Source organism: Acomys minous (assembly GCF_964271855.1).
Source record: "Acomys minous genome assembly, chromosome: 17".
Classification (NCBI taxonomy): Eukaryota; Metazoa; Chordata; class Mammalia; order Rodentia; family Muridae; genus Acomys; species Acomys minous.
In genome coordinates, this window is record NC_140500.1 from 30981473 (window position 1) to 31001155 (window position 19683).

Here is a 19683-nt window from a genome sequence, read left to right on the forward strand (position 1 = left end):
AGGGTAGCTGCAGCAGGGTGGGGTGAGCCCATGGTTTAGAGGATAACCTCAACCCAAGGTCAAGGAGAAGCCCACCTCACCTGCATGGACAAGGAGGCGGAACACACAGGGGGCTGAGGCTGGAGCACACAGCCAAGGCTACCCCAGGTGCCTGTTCTGGGGGGAAGTTCCAGTATTGAGCTTAAGGCCATGACAAGAAGCCAGTTCTGGGCCTGAGAGCTGACACTGCTCTCTTTCCCAGAGGGTCACGCAAGGGATGACCAGGGAATCACCGGGACGACCCAACAAGCCCCCCATGTGTGTTACCCTGTCTAGCCACAGCCACCTTTAGCACTGACGCAGGGGCGACCTTGTACTCAGAGCTTGCTGAGGGTCTGTGTTTACTCTCGGGGTGTACCAAAAGGAAGAGCGGGTACCCGAGTAGCAGAGGTGGCGCTGGATCTACCCACAGGGTCTGAGGACTTGGAGCTGGGGTTTGAAGAAGCACTGCTTGACAGTCACTTACCTCTGTCAACATCACCAGGCCTAGGAAATAGGAGATGATGGACAGAGCCAGGATGAGCAGCTCTCGCCGGTAACCTCGCCGGAAGACCTTGGGATACATGTCTACCACAGCGGTCACAAGGCTTTCCACACACACGAACTGGAGGGAGAGAGACAATGTGTGAAGCCCAGGGAAAAAGGCCAGTCCTGGTACCCTAGGTCCATGTACCAGGGGGATTCCTTCTCACTGGCTTGCCCTCCACCTCCACACTCCATCCCACAGCACCAACTAGCTCCCGTGTACCCACTGAATGGACCAGGACGAAGATGCTGAGAGAACGGGACGTACTTCCCAGGGTCATGCTGTCTGTCACTCTCTGTTCTTGGTTTTCTGAGTTACAGGAGACCCAGCCTCTGCCCTCGAGGCAAGGCAGGAGTCTCAGAACTGTCCTGGGAGTTTGGTGATCAGCTGACTGCAGGCTCTGGCCATTGTTTTTGGCTTCTAGAACTATGACAGTCCCCTGCCCTATGATAGGTGGAAAGGCACACCGTCCAGGTGCTTGGTAGCAGAGCCCAGGCGTGAGCTACCCTACTTCTGAGGCGGTTTCCCACCCCTGTGCTTCGATGGTATAAGCATTTACCAGTCACCATGTTGGGAGACCCTGCACCCCCAATCTTTCAGTACATATCTATCTTCCTAGGCAAGATTTCTCATTATATAGAAAGAGATGGGGGCACAAAAAAAAAGTGGTGAGCCTTTCAAAGTCACATGGCTGGGAGTTATTGAGAACCCTGGTCCTTCTGCTCTGCCTCCACAACAAGGACTGGTACTGCCAGCCTTTCCCCAGGGTCTTGTGGGAGGCAGATGAAATTCAAAGGTGGCTGCTTACCCAGGAGCCAGTGGGAGCGTGGTGCGTGGATGTGTACAGATGGGAGGCATGCAGACCCTGACATCTGTCCTAGCAAGTTACTCAGTTACCTCTAAACCTCGGCTTTTGCTTTCAGACCCAGACAGTGAACTGGGGTCCTCAGCTCCAGTGACTATCAGAGGGTAGGCTGGGAATATGGCCCCAGGCACAGGGCAGAAGAGCCAGTGAGCCCAGCTAAGTGAGGTCTGAGCAGAATCCATGCCTTAATCCCATCTCCTCTGCCAGGCAGGACCCTTTGCCTGTCACACACCAGCTGCAGAGTGCTGATTTCTGAAAGGCTTTGCCAACAACAATGGAGGGGAAAGCTTTCAGCAGAAACACCCAGCGCTTCTGCAGCGCAGCTTAGCAGCTTCTGGGGAAGGATTCCGGCTCTGGAGAGCCACTGAATGTGGCTGGGATCGACAGACACACAGGCCAGGGCTTGTGTGTCCCGTGACTCTTGCAAGGTCCTGGGTGGGAGCAGTGCTCCTCAGGCTAACTTGGGCACTAGCCTTCCCCCTAATGCAGGAGGCTCAGGGTAGCTACCCTTGTCAAGCAGAGCTTCTCCTCAGCATAGCACGGACTTGTTGGGCATTACTGAGAGCCCCCAGCATGGCTGGAAGCAGTCCTCTGGGCTCGAGACATCCATCTGTGCTCAGCAGCAGGTAGAGGCTATATTCTGGGCCTATAGGGCAAAGAGAGGCCATAGGCTTCAAGCTCGGAGGTCATGGGGAAGATGAGAGTGGGCAGGAGAGAAGAGAAAGGGAAGGCCAGCTGTGTAGAGTGGTGAGGGGTAGGGAGGAGTGAGCAGTTAGCTTCTGGAGCTGACCATGTACCTGCTCTGAGGAGTAAGTGAAGGATGGATGGACAGAGGTCCATGGGGACTGGTGGGCAGCTGCTGGGTGAAGGTGCAGAGGTACCAAGAGGACGCTAGAAACAGGTCATGGAGACCTGGTTGCAGGGCCAAAGGGAGGAACTGGCCTTTTATGTCCCATGTGCTTGGTAGGGACAGGGGACACAGGACCCTTGGTGACATTATCATCATTGTCATATTAGCCACAGCCCACCTTATCAGGACTTGTTTCTGCTTTTCCAGGAAGCTCTGGCTAGGAATCATTCATCAGGGTGGAAGGACATAGAGCATCATCCTAAAAACTGAGCTGGAGTCGGGGGTGGTGGGGTGAAGGAACTTTCTGCCAAGTCTGAGGACCCGAGTGCCACCCCTGGCACTCACATGGCAGGAAAAGAGAACTGACCCCCACAAGTTGTCATCTGACTTCTGCACGTGTACTATAGCAGGTGTGTGTCCACACATACACGTACACACACACACACACACACACACACACACACACACACACACACACACAGAATAAATAAATAAAAGCAATAGATTAAAACAAAACAAAGCTTTAAAAAAATACTTAAATTGGAAATTTTGGGTGAAGAAAACAAGAAGGTGTGGAGGAACACCAAATACACACGTCTGTGACTGGGGGGGAGGAGCTGCCGAAAAGGTGCAGGGCTTCTTGTTGGCCTGATATCCAAGGTTAGGAAAGGGTTCTGGGGCCTAGAAGCTGTTCCTAAGAGTAGCACTTGGCCTGCCTAGTCCCTTTTCTTCCCCTCCCCTCCCTCACTGGTTCCCCGACCTGACTCTTCCCCTCCCCTCCCCTCCCCTCCCCTCCCCCACCATCTCCTTCTGTCTTCCTGCCCTCACCTGACTGTCCAGGCCCAGGAAAATGAGCATCATGAAGAACAAGGTGGCCCACAATGGGGAGAGAGGCATCATGGTGACAGCCTTGGGGTAGGCGATGAAAGCCAGTCCGGGCCCTGGGAGAGGAAGGAGAGAGTTCAGTGTTTCCCCCTGGCAGGTGTGCAGTGTTGGAGGCCACTCACTGTGCCGATGGGGTTGATATGGGCCTACCGTAGAGACGGCCTGGAAGGGTCAGGGCTCAAGCCAGGAGGGTCTGACCCACAGATCTTCCTCTGCATCTACCTGCCATCTGCTTTCACATCACAGGGAGGAGCCTGTTCAAATATTCTTACCAGGACCAGATAGCAGCTGAGTCTAAGCAGGAGCAGAACAGTCTACCTAAAAGTGGTTCTTAGAATAGTGAGATGCCACCAAGCAGGGAGTGCATGGCAGAAAGATTTTATTATAGTACAACCAATATACCATAAAAGAACAGTGTAAGTGTGCATCCCAGTGGGTTCTAGAAACATGTCCACACCACAACCACCATCAAGGTACACAATATTCCTGTTTCCTCTAGCTGCTCGCTGCTCACCACTCCCACATCCACCCCTATCAGCATCCTAGGCAACCACTGGTAGGAATATTTTTCATTTAAAAGATTATCTTAAAGTTGTGTGTGTGTGTGTGTGTGTGTGTGTGTGTGTGTATGCAGTGCTGATAGAGGTCAGTAGAGGGAAATGGATCCTTTAGAAATGGAGTTAACAGAAGGTTGTGATCAACCATGTGGGTGCTTGGAATTGAACTTGAGTCCTCTGGAAGAGCAGCCAATGCTCTTAACCATTGAGCCACTTCCTGAGCCCCCTTTCGTCTTTAAATTTTTGAGGAAGTATTTAATTTTCCTCAACTGTATGTTGCTAGTATATAAAAACTGAGGTATTTATTTGTCTTTATAATCTTTTATGCTTGATCTAAGTAAATCCAACAGTTCTCATGAGAAACAAAAATTCCACAGAAGTGTTGTGTGTCCTTCTCAGAGAAACACTAGGGTAGGCTGCTGATGGTGATCCTGTTTCTTGGTCCCATCTATGTCACTTCCGTGTTGAAGCAATGGCTTTCTGCTCCCAGGGGAGGGGCACTTTGAGATTACACAGGACCCTGCTCCTCTCAAGTCTCTGCTGGGATCTCAGACTCCACTGTAGCTTTTGCTTCTACAGCCATTGTTATGATGGTGCTAGGCTGAGAACGCCATCTTCCTCTGTCCTTCTATGTCTATTCATCAGGATTCTGCAAGGATGAACTGTCCTGGCCCTCACAGGGTGATGTGTTTATGCCTGTGTGAACTTGCTCCTTAGTGCTCAGGTCTTTTTTTTCTGGGTCACGACCCAGTAATGATCGTTATTTACTTTGCTGCTCAAGCCACCGGGGGCTCCTTCAGGTAAATCCTGCATCCTTCCAATGTGTCCCCAGGCTTCTCTGGAACACACAGCCTTATCTTCTGGTTTCATTGTGTCCTGGCCCAGTTCTGCACCGGATTTCCTCTTCCATCAGTTCTAGCTTCAGGCAGTGATGTTTAGAAACCCAGGCCTGGCCGTGGGGTATGCTTGTTAACTGGGAGTTTCATCGCAAGTGGCTCACTTAGCACATTTTCACATCTTGTGCGTGCCCACATGTTTCCATCCACACACTGAAACCAGGAGTCCAAGCATACAAATCCCTTGATTTCCAGTATAGTACATTCTAGTACCTGCCCCTCAGATGAAAACAGGGGGCTTTGGGATGTACATCTGCCAGTTAGTCCACCCTGAAATGCTCATTCCGCTCGGCAGAATCTCCAGTTCAGATTCACTCCAGGTACGTTTTTCATCTTTTGCTCCAGTACGCACTCAACACCCATGCCTGTTTTGTTGCTTCTGTGTTCCTTGACGCCCAGTGTGACTACAGGACGCACTGTCATTCTACCACACAGTGAGGTCCCTGTTACTAGCTTGTATTTCATTTAGGGTCCCACCCCACCTTAGATGGGGTATGAGACATCACCCAGGGTCAAGGATAACAAGGAAGACACTCTGGAAAGAACTGCCCTTCCCCCCCTCCTGCCTCACCCTCCATCCCTCCACCCCTTTCTGCTCTTCAGGACATTAACCATTCTCTCTGCTTTCTAGCCCCTTCTGTATCTTTTTTGAACAGTGGACCACACATATTTTCTTGTATTTCTGTCTTTTCTTCATGAGGGATATAGATGAGCACTGATATTTATTCAACTTTTAAGTATATATCTTTTTTGGAGGGAGGGCAAAGTCTCACTGTGTAGCCCAGGCTAGCCTCAAACTCACTGTACTGACTAGTTTTATGTCACTTTGATACAAGTTAGAGTCATCAGAAAGGGAGGAGCTCCAATTTAGAAAATGGCTCCATAAGATCCAGCTGTAGGGCAATTTTTCTTTACTGATCAATGGGGGAGGGCCCAGCCTATTGAGGGTGGTACCATCCCTGGGCTGGTGGCCTGATGTCTATAAGAAAGCAGGCTGGGGCTGGAGAGATGGCTCAGCGGTTGAGAGCACTGACTACTCTTCCAAAGGACCCGGGTTCAATTCCCAGCACCCACATGGCAGCTTACAACTGTATATAACTCTAAGATCTGACACCCTCATACAGATATACATGCAGGCAAACCACCAATGCACATAAAATAAAAATAAATAAATTTAAAAAAAAGCAGGCTGAACAAGCCATGGGAAGCAAGCCAGTAAGCAGCACCCCTCCAGGGCTGTCTTTCCCCTTCCCCTTTATTTTAGAGATAGGGCTGCTCACTGAACCTGAAACCCATTGATTAGCCTAGGCCTCCCAGCCAGGGGGCTTCATGGATCTGCTTGTCTTCTCCTTCTTCCATCCAAGACTGGAGTTTTAGGTGAGCACCTTCACACTCAGCTGGTTGACATGGGTTCTGGGGATCCAAACTCAGGTCTTTGTGCTTAGATGGCAAAGTATGCTTTACCAACCGAGCTAGCCCTCAAGGCTTTAAATAAAGCAATTACTTCCTTAAAAGATACAGAGCCATTCAGTTTTCCTGTGTCAGTCTGGGCACACTGCCTTTTAAAATACATTTAACCATATTATCTATGTGGTCAAATACCGGATGATGCTACTCACTTTGATTCCTTACTTTTATTCTAATGTCTGTGGGGTCTATAGACCTGTGCCTTATTTTATTGTTCAAACAAAATTAAAACTTAAAAAAATGTTGTTTGTGCACATATGCATGTTATGTGTGTGAGAACATATGTAGGGGTCAGAGGACATCTTTGTAGAGGCAGTTCTCTCCCACCTTTATGTGGGGTTTGGGGATCAAACTCAGGTCCTCAGGCTTGTGTGAGAAGTGTCTTTATTTATTGCGCTATCTTGCTGGCCCTCTGTCATTGTTTTGTTTGTTTGTTTGTTTGTTTGTTCGTTTTTGTGGATTTTTTGAGACAGGGTCTCTCTGTGTAGCCTTGGTGTCCTGGACTTGCTTTGTAGACCAGGCTGGCCTCGAACTCATAGCGATCCGCCTGCCTCTGCCTCCCAAGAGCTAGGCCTCTTTCATTGTTAATATTATTAGTTGTGGTAGTTTGAATGAGAAATGTCCCCCCAGGAGCTCATACATTGGACAGTTAGTTCACAGTTGGCTGCACTATTTGGGGAGGTTTTAAAACCCTTAGGAGGGGCAGCCTTGCTGGAGGAAGTGCATCACTGGGGACGGGATCTGAGTTTATAGCCTTGCCCCACTTCCTGATGGTTTTCTCTGCTTTTTGAATGTGGCTGAAATGTGATATCTCAGCTCCCTGCTCCTGATACTATACCACGTATTCCTGCCATGACGGACTTTCTATCCCCTGAAATTGTAGGCCAAATAAACTCTTCTGAGGGTTGCTTTAGTTATGGCAATTTTGTAGCAGCAACCGAAAAACCATCAATACACTAGCAACTTCTATTTTCTTTAATTTTTTTTCCCTTGCTTAGGAATTATGCCTTTTGTTCATCTTTCCTAACAGAGTTGTTAGGCTTTTAAAATGTTCTCTATTAATTGTATGAATTCTCTGCATTATTTCTCTGGTCCTGCTTATCTTGAGTGTCTCAGTATGCAGCCTATTCTGGCAAACATTACATGTTTACTTGAAGAGAATTCTCCCCTGAGGTCATTTGGTGCAAAGCTGTATGATGACCCTTCAATGGACAGAGGAACTAAGCACACTATGAGGCAGCGTGTACGGCAGCGTGCACCTCTGATGTCACCTACTTTGGCTCTCACCCAACCTCCTCGAGGACCACCTCTATCTTCAACATGTAGGGTCCACAACCCTTTTTCATTACAGCCTATGTGTCTAGAATCCAATTACCATGTAAGTTAAGAAGGCGTTGTCATCACGGGTGAGCCCTCACTCTGCTCATATGTTGACGAGCGTGTCAACATATGATACAAACACACCAACTACACTTCAGGCTGTGAGGATTCTATATGTAGAGTAAGGTGGGGGAGGGGAGGGGAGGGAAGGGGAGGGAGGTTCCCCAAGCACAGGAGCATTGTGGGCAAAGGGTCTGTGATGGAGTATGGTGCAGAAGTGTGACAGACTACTGAAGTTGCGTAGTGGGGCCAGTGGTAGTGAAGTGGGCGGGATGACTCTGGCAGTCCAGGACTGTGCAGGCTATTCTCGGAGGCCACTTTGTAAACACACTTTGGGGTTGAGTAAAGAAAGGAGCAAGTCCAAGGTCAGTGGAGATTGGGGACAGGAGACAGGGCAGCTTGGGAAGGAAATGGTTTTGACTTCCCCAGTGAGGACTGTCAGGGTTTCTCCCGAAGGTGGTGGGTTGTGGATGAAGAATGTGGCCACATCTTTAAAAACACACCGAGCACAGGGAGACTACAGTGGTCATATTATCCCCATCCCTTGGCTTCCCCCATAACCTTTGGCTTTCCACAGGCCACCTCTGTAGACTTACCTGACTCTGCCACCTCGGCAATAGGAACTCCCTGCTCATAAGCCATGAAGCCCAGGACTGAGAAGATGGCGAACCCAGCCACAAAGCTGGTGCCACTGTTCAGACAGCAGAGCATAATACAGTCCCTGTTGGGAAGCAATGAGAGGTGCCTGGGTCAGTGTGAGCAGAAGAGGCACCTGCTGGAACCTTCCCTGTCTGAGACCAGGGCACTTTGAGGGGCCAGCAGAGATTCATAGACACTGACAGCCTTCTGTTTTCTAGATGAAGTATTTGTGGTTCAGAGAGGGTGGGCAGCTGGCCCACAGTCACACAGCGTTCCCTGCATTGCCTGAAGACAAGGTTGGTAGCAGGGAGAGAGATGTTACTGAGGGGAGGGAGCCTGGCTTTATAGATCAAGAGCGGGAAGACTGGGGAGACAAACGTAGCTCTGATTCCTCAGGGGAGAAAGCCAGAGATAGCAGAGAGGACCATGATCCCAAGGCACAAAGCTCAGAGGGTGGGAGAAGCTTCCATGTAGGAAGCCAGGTGGGTGACTAAGGACCTTAGGTCTGCAGCTCCAGCAGCTTCCAGGGGAGATGTTTTGTGGTGACACCTGTCCTGGTGGAGCAGGGGAGAGGCTGAACTCATTACCAAGCAAAGGCCTGCACTCTGCTCTATGCAGGCTCTGCTAGTTGGGCCAGTTCATGGAAGAAGCTGATCAGAGCAGTTACTTTGACCAACTCTTGACAAGGATTTGCCAGCTGGGAAGCACCAATATAAAGACCTGACCTACAGGAAACCAGACAAGTGATGGAGGCACTATCAAGATGAGGATGGTGGCCCAGAATCCTGGCCCAGCATCCTACCACAGGCTCTAGAATGCAGCCTCTGTAGTGCGGGCTCACAGCTCAGATCAGGGTGTAAATCAGGGCCTTGTACTTATACAGGAAGTGTACTTGGGTGATCTTGACCAATAGTGTCCCAGAGTGGAGTGGCCTTCGCTTCTGGCCCAGGAGCTAGAGCTTGCTGCCTTCAACAACAGCCCCTTTCCTATTGGATATCACTGTCTGCTGACAACACAGAGGAAGTCTGCCTTAGGCACCAGCAGGCTTGTGGGGTGGGGCTTGAGGCTGGGGGTGGTCTGGAGGTTGAGTCTCACAGCTCTTCAGCCTTGTGTTCTCTCAGTTAACAACCGAGTTCTCTTTCCACTCCTCCCTCCTGTCCCCTATCTGCAGGGCACTCTGGCTTGCCCAGGACTTCTGCAGCTGGCACGTGCACATGTGTCTCTTCTTGCACCGTGCTTTTTGTAATAGTACCAAAGGTAACACTAATGTTGGTGACAAAACCAACAATGACCCTGGTAATGGGGGCACAGTGGAGAGAGAACAAAGGACAAGGAGCCAGGAGCCTGGCGCTGACTCTCCCTGCAATGTCTTTCCTTTGGGACTGACCTACCCATGATGAAGCCTTTGGTAGCAGGGCCCCATGGGTTGTTCCTATTCCCACCCCTCCCCCCAGGTCCGCTGGTTTGAGCTTAGCCATGTGACCTACAGTAAGATGTTAGCTGACACGACACAGACATCTTACTTCTATCTTCTTAAGGGGATTTCTATCATTTTTGTAGGTTTTCTTTTTTTTTTTTCCCCCATGGGAAGAACTCCCCAGGGGAGTGACTGTCCCTTCAGCCAGGACCACAGGGTACGTACATAAAGAGCAGCTTTGAGCTTGGCCTGAAGCCAAACCCAGCCACTCATAGCCAGAACAGTTTCCAGGGACATATTCCCTAGGAATATGAACACAAATGCTCAGCCCCTGGGGCCAAGGCTATTTTTCATGAACATTACCCTGGCATGGATGGCCCATATAGATCCCTTTGAAGACCTCCCTTGACAGTGAATGCCAGCTGGCTGACTATACTACGTAAAGCCCGATTTGCCTGGGCTGTGGAAGAAACTCAGCCAGCTCCAGGAGAGGACCACACCATTCCTGAGGCGGCAGGGACTCACACCTTAGCGAGTGCCTTATTGTCTAAAATCCAGTCAGAGCTGCCCTTTGCACGTTCTCCTCAGGTCTAAAGCCAAACAGCCCTGTCTTATCTAGATGTGTGAATGGGGAGGATCTGGAGAGGAGGGCCTTACTCCATGCTTGCTATCTTCCAGAATTCTCCTGTCACATTTAAGGAGCTATCGTGTGCTAAAGTGAGGCCCCACCGTCAGTTATCAGCAAAACTGTAGCTGGAAATCCAGTCCACTCAGAGGCCCTTTCTGGGGCTACACGACACTTCCTAAGAATCAAGATTTTCAAGATCTGACTGTGGAGCCTGGTGGTGGTGGCACATTCCTTTAATCCCAGCACTTGGGAAGCAGAGGCAGGTGGATCGCTATGAGTTCAAGGCCAGCCTGGTCTACAAAGCGAGTCCAGGACAGTCAAGATTACACATAGAAACCCTGTTTTGAAAAACAAAACAAACAAACAAAAAAGGCAAAAAAAAAAAAAAAAAAAAAAGGCAAAGATCTGACTGTGGGCAGTTACCTTCAGCCACCAAGAGGCTGGGGAAGGCAAATGTCCCTATCTGCAGATCCCAACTCTCCCATAGGCCTCGGAGGTCACTTTCTTGTATTTGAGTTCTGAGGGACCTCTGGGGCCCCTCAGCACTGTTTCTGGATGCCAGCCTCACCTGTGAACACACTCAGCCACGTGAGGTTGGGCCCTGCCAGGCCAGGCTGGTCATCTTCCCCTACAGCTCCCTGCAATCTCTGGGGAAGGCTTATGTAACCAGGGCTTTGAAGCCAGCAGGAGCTAAGCTGGGCCCCCATGAGCTCCAGAGGCGACTAAGCTGTCAGGAAAAGGGATTAATTGACTGCTGGGCAGACCTGTTTTCAGAACAATCTGGAAACAGATTTCTGCAGGCATCTGCTTTGTTCCACTGAGCAACAGAGAGAGGAGGAAAAAATCCTGCCTGCTGAGTTCCTACCAGATGTGGATTGAGACCATGTCTAGATCCATACATGCTGTTCACTTTCAGATCAGCTGCTGGATTGCTGGTAAAGAAAATCATTCACATTTAACTTTACATGTTATGGTCTAAGCCCCCAAACACATTGCATGTCACTATTGTGCCTTCTCATTTAATGAATAATTTGTATATCTGATTTGGAGTTAAATAATACACAGATGATATCAATACTAATTTGATTTTCCTTGCTGGGATGGGCCTGGGGAAGGGCTAAGATGGGGGTCTCACTGTATCTTAGGCTACCCTAGAACTCATTATGTAGCCTAGGCTAGCCTCAAATTCAGCAATCCTCTCTCAGCCTCCTGCATGCTAGCGTTGTGTGTTAATATGCCTGGCTCTCCTGACTCTTTGTTTTCCATCATAAAAGCAGCATGAACTCAGAGTAAATTAATACCTTCAATGTATAGGAATCAAGAGAGGAAAAAAATCAGGCCCAGCTTCCTGATGTAATGTTGTAATAATTTTCTCTTTCCTCCCAGAAGCTTGAGGTGGTATATATTTTCATGTGCACCTACCAATTACTCCCCCCTTCTCTATGGCCTCAGTTTTAGTTTTCTACCATCTTCTCACATCTCCAAATTACCATTTAATTCCTTACTTTGGGATAGCTCCCCTTTGTGGCTAACTGGTTGACAGGATGGACACAGGTGTGGTGTCCTTTCTCAATTGGTCTGTTCTCATGGTGGCGTCCCATCACAGCTTCAGAGTTTTCTTCCTACAGAAGGAGCTCCCAGGCTCTCACAGTGTGATGCTCTGTCCACCCCCACCCCCACCCCCACCCCCACCACTAGTGACTATCCTCTTGTGCGTCAGGTGCTGAGCTCTTAGGTGTGAGGACTTCAACAAACACTGCATTGCAGTCAGGGACATGGCAGTGAGCTTATCACCCCACCCACCCCTGCTGATTGTCACTGGCCCTCTGGGGTCCTCAGCCTCATTGGTGGCACTCAGACTGCAGGTCTGCAAGGCTGATCCACAGCCTTAGTCACCTCTCTGCCTGGACTCCTTGAGGCTCTGCATGGAGGCTAGCTGCAGGAGATCAAGAGGAGAGCAGGCCAAGGAGGGACCAGCCACTCCAGGTGGGTCAGGAGACGGCCCACTGGGCCTGTGAGAAGCAACAGGAGGCAGAAACAAGGCCCGTGGGCAACTTACTGCATATGTACCTAAGCTGCACATGGTGGCACTGGGTCCTGACTGAGGCTGTGGGGTGGAGCCGCTTGCACGCGGCAATTTCCCGCTCTGTTCCTGTGATCCTGGGGGAAGGGCAGGACGGACAGGCAGCTCTCTGTGGTCTGGGCCCTGCACTGTGGACTGCGGCGGGGGTTTGGAAGCTGTGGCTGCCCCTCCGTCAGCTGGGCTCACCTGTAGCAGTTGTTGTTATAGTTGTTGTAACTTCCCAGGGCGGTCAGGCAGCCCAGGCAGATGGCATAGGAGAAAAAGATCTGTGTTCCAGCGTCCACCCACACCTGGAGGAGGGCACAGAAATGTGGGCATTGAAGAGAGTCAGATGTGGGAGGAGGGAGAGTCCAGTGGGGAGGAGGGAGCTTACTTGTTGGACACCAACCCCTCCCCCAACCCCCAAAGACACTCTAGGACAGGAATACACAACCTTCCAACTTCTTGAGAATCCCTATTAAAACATTTATACTCCCGGGATCACATCATTAAAAAGAAATTTCCTTAATGCATTCTAAATTTTTCCAGAGGTTGTAAATAAGAATCTGTTCTATAGCAAGAATTTGGACTTCGAGCTGGGCCTGCAGGCACAAGCCTGTGAAGCCAACACTAAGAAGGATGAGGAAGAAGAATCTCCGTGAGTTCAAGGCCAGCCTAGCTACTTACTGACTAGCCTGGCCAGAGCCACACAGCAAGACCTTGTCTTCAAAAAATAAATAAAATAAGTAAATAAAACCAGGCACAGTGGCGCACGCCTTTAATCCCAGCACTTGGGAAGCGGAGGCAGGCAGATCTCCGTGAGTTCAAGGCCAGCCTGGTCTATATAGTGAGTTTTAGGACAGCCAGGGCTACATAGCGAGATCCTGTCTCAAAAAACAAAACAAAACAAACAAACAAAAAAAACCCCACAATAAACAAAAAACCAAGCCAATCAAACAAAATGGTATGTGGATTTTAAGGTCCTTGGCTCCGGCTGTATGGCTTTGGAAAATAACATCTCCAAGGCTTAGTTTCCTCATCCGCAAAATAGGGAATTAAGGACCTTGTCAGGCCTGCTGTGAGGGTGAGTGGATCAGGAGTGTGGACCCTCAGCATGGGTCCTGCTTCTATACCACATGACATTTAAGTCCAAAAGAACACTCCCTTTTCTTGGCACGCGAAGATAACCATGAGGACAGCATCTCATGACTGTGCAGAGAGTGTTAATATAGCTGTCCCAAGTCCAGAGAAGGTGTGTGTGTGCGTGTGCGCACGCGCATGCAAATTCATACTTACGTGCATATGTTTGGGTCTACTAGGTTACAAAACAGATTCCCTAATGTCAGCCTTCCTGGGGTGCAGCCAGCCAGCATCTTCTTAGTCACTAACATCCCCACTGATTAAAACTCCTGTGGACAGCGTGACCTACACCGTGGTAATCGCACTGACTTTTCCAGTACCCTCCCTCCTCCAGGCGCTAAGCGCAGCACTTAGAAGTCTCTAAGGAAAGCCACAGCTGACACTCAAGCTGGGATTTGGGCTGAACATCCAGCGCCACCTGGAGGCGAGACTCGGCACCGAACACAGGAAGTAGCATAGCAGCCTTTATTTGACACTTTTGGTATGCAAGGCACCTTGCTGAGCCTCCGCATAAGACTGCCCTTGAATGTCAGCGGTCCTGGGCAGCCCTGGACAGGGTACGAGGGTTGGTTGCTCATAGCCTCCTCCTATAGCCAGGGAACAAAGAGGGCAAGTAACCCGCCCAAGACCACACAGCTGAGACATGACGGGTAGAAACACATGCAGACCCACTTCTGGAGACACAGAGAGCGAAACCAGCCTCACGCAGATTCGGAAGCAGCCCCTGCATCCTGGTGATGCATCCCGCCTCAGGACGGACTCTCTGCTAAGTCCTTCTGTCTGTCTGCTGTTGGTAACAGGGGTGCCATGTATTTTTCATCTTTAGACACCTCTAACATGTAAGTCATTTCCTAAACTGAGAACTCTCCTGGCTTTGATCCACATCTCCCAGACTAGAACTTTCTCTTGCACATGGCAGTTCTTCTCCACAGCCTCGTAGCCCCCCAAGCATCCTCAGTCTGGACACCATCACTTCTCCTGCATCTGCTTACATGGAAGAGGCTCTCCCGCCCGGGTCTGCTCACATTTGTGAAACCATCCCATGGTAATGTGTGAGAAGTGCTTCTGACCCTGACAGAGTGTCTGCTAACCTCTCCTAACCTCATCATGGTGTGTGTGTATGTGTGTCTGTGTGTGTGTGTGTGTGTGTGTTGCTAGCTGATCAAAGTGTACTGAGACATGGGCATTGGCAAAAGAGAAAACACAAGCATGTTTGGGGGAAAAAAGCCATAGGAACTATATTATTTTGTGTTTACTTAAAAATTTACACATATACACACAGTGTTTAATTGAAGTTTTGGGGTAACCTCTCAATAACCATAAACTATCCAACAAAACCCCAGTGCCAGGCATGAGATACCTCTTTTTGCCCTGTTGGTAAGAAGAGCCCAAGAAACTGCCCAAATTATATAAGCTTTGCCATATCCCTTGGCGCCTTCTGGAAAAAGAAGATAAGACCTCATTACTAAGGACACCATGTAATTTGGACCCAGGAGAAATCCATCTGGATCTGACCTGGAGGCCTCCTCCCTGAGGACCAGCTCTCAGAGTATCAGAATGAGCCAGGCAAGCGGCTAAGGGGAAAGCAATCAATAGTCCTACCTAGCTGTAACACCCATGAACCCAAGCAATGACCGGAATGGCAAGAGCTTCTAAAAGATGCAGAAATGACCTATATAGCCTGGGATAACCAACAGCCGTCTGATCGAACTTAACGCCTGCTCTGCAGGAGGGAATTCATGGCCGGCACCATAAAACTAGGCAGCTATCCAGGGCTGTTGAGGCCATGGGACCCTAGAGGAGAACCTACTACAGCCGGTGCAAAGTGGTACTGATCCAACGGCCTTCAAAATACTTATCCTTACACCCAGAGATAGGTGCGGCTCTCACCTGCCACCAGAGAGGCTTCTTTTTGCAGCCGAGCCCATCGCAGAAATCTACAACTGGTCAGAATGCAGAGAGCAACTGACCGTGGGCACCCAGCTCCAGTGGCTACTTCTACAACACAGCCCTACCCCTAAGGCTCAGGGAGTCTCTTGGAAGAAGGTGTGGAAAGATTGTAGGAGCCAGAGGACCAGGGCCTTTGCTGTGAGATAGTGTCTTCTAAAACACAAGACACAAAGTGGTGGCTGGGGGAGGAGAGGGGGTGAAGATGATTAAAACACATTGTATGACGTTCTCAAAGAATAAAAAATAGCATATTTAAAGTGATAAAAAAAACTGCTGCAAAGCTCAAGAATCACTGTTATGTCTGGAGAGTCAGAGAGGGTAGCAGTGAAAAGGAAAATCAAAACTCAAGGAGGGACTTCCAAAGAGGCGGGAACTTGAGAGTGCCTACGCGCTCGCAGGAAGGGTCCAGTGAAGTAAAAATTGCAGCAGACAGAGGAGAGAGCCAAATGCTGTCAAATGCTGCATCCTGTCTTGGTCTCTCTGAGCATTCTTCTTTCTTCCCAGAAAAGCAAGCAGACCAACAGGGAGCATCAGAACACAGCCAGCTGCTCACTCAGGAACAGAACGCCCACTCCTGGTGGCGCCCCTGTGAGATGCTTTGGTGACTGACTGGTCACTGGTGACTGTCACTCACACCTGTAGCTAATGGTCCTGCAAGCTCAGCTTCCCATAGGCCAGAGTTGGAGAAGCCTCCAGGCGCCTGTTCAACCACATTCAACAGAGCCCCACCATTGCAGTCCTTAACTCTTGGGTTAGAAAAGATCACAGAGCCCCTGTCCACATACCCCAAAGATGTGCATCCCCAAACCCATGCATGGAGTTTCATTTGCTGACAGTTTTCCTGGAAGTTCAGCACCCATCTCTTCCTTTTGAGTAGTGGGACCTCAGATTCTCTTTGGGATACCTACTCCTCCCCCAACTTAGGCTGAGCCCGCATCACAAGCCTGACCATGCTAGTTTCTTCACAAATGTAGATGACTTTAAGTTTATGGACTAGAAAGGCAGGTGAATGCTGCCAGCAGAGCTTAATGGGCCATCCTTGGAGGCACTTGGGAGAGAGAATGTGGACTGTGGAGGCCCAGCGCAAGAGGTTTCTTGGGGGGACAATATTAGCATCTGGCTACAGACCATTTATTTTATGATATTTTGGCAAAACTTTGTTTTGCTCTCTGCCCTTGTCCTAAAAACTTACCTGAGGCTAAATTCTAAAGCAACAGGCTAATTTTCTTGAAGGAAGAGATTTAAAGACAGTTTAATGTGGTCTCTGTCATGTGGTCATTAGTAATTAGTAATTAGGTTGCAGTGAAAAAGAGCCAATGGGGCAAGTGCCCCTCAAAGACCCCCAAAACAAAAACAAAAACTATAAAATGTATAGTATGGAGAAGAAAAGGACCCTGGCAAGCTTGATGTGACATCCAAGGCTGGGAGAGAGGCTGTTATTGTGAGATCAGAACTATTAAGGAGAGGCCAGATCTGCACTGGAATAAAGGAAGGCTGCCCGCAATAGCGCAAAGCTTGCCCAGAAAGCACAAGGCTCTGGGTTCAATCCCCTGCACTGCTGCAAAAACAAAACAAAACAAATGCAGAAGAAAGATATTTGAAAGTTTCTATCACAACAAAATGATAAATATATTTGAGGAGACAGAGATGTTTGACCTGCTTTAAACATTATGTAATTTATATATATGTTGAAATACATAATATCCCATGCATAATATAATAATACCCCCCTCAGGATACTCAATGTTTACATTTTATGTATCAGTTAAAAAAAAACTCATTTTGTTTCATTTTTGAGATAGGGTCTCATGTAGCCCAGGCTGGCCTTGAACTCTTTATCTGGCAGAGGGTAACTTCAAACCCAGGATCCTCCTGCTTCCACTTTCCAAGTGCTGGGATCACAGGCGCCCAGCTCCTGCAGAACTGGAATTAAATCTTGTTAGGCAAGCACTCGCCCAGGTGAGCCACATTGCAAGTTTCAGGTAAAAAATAAATTTAACAAGATGTAAGCTCTCACCTTCTAGGAGGAGGACAGCCTCTTCATTGCTGCTTTAGTGAGTCTCTCTAGGGACTTGTACTTGGGTTGGGCCTTCTTTATATATGATTTGTACTTAATCGATTTTTCTCACATTAAAAAATAACTTGTTTGTTGGCTTATGTATTATTTGTTGTTGTGTATGCATGTGCGAGGATGCATATGTGCAACTGTGTGCCTATGGTTAGTAAACAACTGTGAGAGTAGAGTCTATAGTCTTCTCCCCACGTGGGTTCTGGGCATCGAACTCAGGTTGTTGGGTTTGGTGGCAAGTGCCTTTCCTTACTAAGCCATCTTGCCAGACCTTTCTTGCATTTTAAAGTATCTCTTGCATCTATGACTTGGTCTCTATTTTTTTTCCTTGCTAGTCTCTCTTTACCTCATGATGCTCTCCATGGCCATACCCAGTTTCTTTTATTTTAATTATTTTCATTTTGTGAGCAAGTGGTCCTTCCTGGTAGCTCTTCCAGAATTTTCTTCCTTCCTTCCTTTCTCTTTCTTTTCTTTCTTTCTTTCTTTCTTTCTTTCTTTCTTTCTTTCTTTCTTCCTTTCTTTCTAACTACTCACTAATGCATCTGTCTCTCTCAGCTGGCTCTGGGATACCGCAGGGTTGGGCTGCCTTGTGGTTCTGTCTACAATACATCCCTCACCTATGGGAACCCTATCTATTCCCACGGTTTTCTTAAGACAGCCACATGTGGGACTGGACCACCGTCCTCTTCTGCTGCTCTGCTGTAGACAAGAGGGGATGTTGCTGTGCAGAGGGATGGCGATGGCCCAGGGTATAGTTTCCAGCCTTTGGAGTTCTAGTGACTCCTTAGTGACTTTCAGAGTCTTTAAAATGATGGCTATGCCATCGATGTTTTCCGAAGCCACCGTTCCTTATTCCTAGCCCCTCTTCTTCCCCTCTTCTCCAAAATGCCTTTGTATTTTCTTTGTCCTTGTCTCTGTCTGCTCAGACTGGGTTCTGTTTAAGGTCAGTTCTCTTGCCACAGGGCCTCAGCCTTCCCTTCCCTGATTACAAGGGACCTGCATCCCGCATGGCCCCTCTTGGGTTGGTCTGATATCCTTGGAGAGGCCACCAAGCGTCTGCCATTCCACAGTCCTTTCCTCAGGGCAAGCACATGAGAGTTTCCTGGACTTCCTGGTGTTCAGCTTGCCTTTCATCTCTACCCCAGCTCACAGACTGCCCCCCCCCATGCTTTTCCTGTTGCGGCTCCTGGAGTCACCTTACCACCCCAAAGGTGCTGCCAATAGATTTCTCTTTTACTTTTCTCACTTCTCTGTTGGGGTTAGGGTACGCCGGAAAATTGAAATGTGTGTTTCATTTTCTATTGCTATATTGCTATTTGAAAGTGGAGGCTGGGGAAGAGTACAGAGATTTGAGCCGACAGCAGAAACAGCACAACACCCAAGGTCAACATCACTCCCTTTTAAGGGAGGTGGCCTTCTTGGGGGTGATGAGTAAAGCCTTCATTTGGAAAAGCAAGCTTGTGACATCAAGAGATGCTCAGGAGACAGTTGTTAAGTCTGGAGCTAAACACAAAAATCTGAGCTGAAGGTGGAGAGATGAAAAGTCCCTGGGGTTTTTGCAGTAACTTAATACTCTCGATCTTGAATTCTAAACCGCCCCCCATTGGTCCTTCCCGCCTCCCACATTGGAAAACTCATATTGATGTCAACCTTTTTAAAAAATTTAAAATGTTTTAATTTAATGCTTAAGTTTCTTTTTTATTTATGTGGTGTGTGTGTACCTGCTTGCTCTCCTCAAGTAGGCAAGAAGAGGGTGCTGGGCCTCCTGGATCTACAGTTACAGATGGATGTGAACAACTCGATATGAGTGCTGGAAACTCAATCCAGGTTCCCTGTGAGACCAGCCAGTGCTCTGAACTGCTGAGCCATCTCAACAGCCCTGGTATCAACTTTTCTACTAAAGATGCGTGTATCTTTGGCAGAGCAGAGCCTGAGGACATTCCAGGCCTGGTTTCTTGTGAACGTTCCATGAAGAGCCATGGGATGTCTGTACATGGAGCCTGCAAGGTTCCTCCCCTCAATAAATGGGTACAGCAGATATGTCTGTGGCATGAAGACACTGTTGTTCCTGCATGCCAGCCTGGCCACTTGGTGTAGACAGGAGCTAATGAGTTTAATCAGTTATCTGCTGCAGTTTCCATGTGAGGGCAGCTGGACCACACATGAGCCTGCGTCTCAGAGAAAGGCAGGAGAGTCCCCTGGTTTTCAGCATGCACCTAGCACCCCCGGAATTCCAGAAAACAAATGACCCTATGTTGGTAAATGGGGCTCACACACCTCAGCCCCTCGGCTTGCATCTCCCAGGAGATGCAGA

At 48.8% G+C, this 19683-nt stretch overlaps 1 protein-coding gene across 1 annotated transcript in view; it reads right to left on the reverse strand.

Annotated features, from left to right (window-relative positions):
- The window catches only part of SLC6A11 (solute carrier family 6 member 11), a 117130-nt gene that overhangs the window by 9734 nt on the left and 87713 nt on the right, over nucleotides 1-19683 (reverse strand). Inside the window, exons 7-10 of the mRNA XM_084765219.1 lie at nucleotides 12419-12522; nucleotides 8062-8186; nucleotides 3109-3221; nucleotides 506-643 (exon numbers count right to left, since the gene is read on the reverse strand). Of these exons, the coding sequence (XP_084621345.1) occupies nucleotides 506-643; nucleotides 3109-3221; nucleotides 8062-8186; nucleotides 12419-12522 (480 nt within the window). The remainder of the gene's footprint in view (nucleotides 1-505; nucleotides 644-3108; nucleotides 3222-8061; nucleotides 8187-12418; nucleotides 12523-19683) is intronic.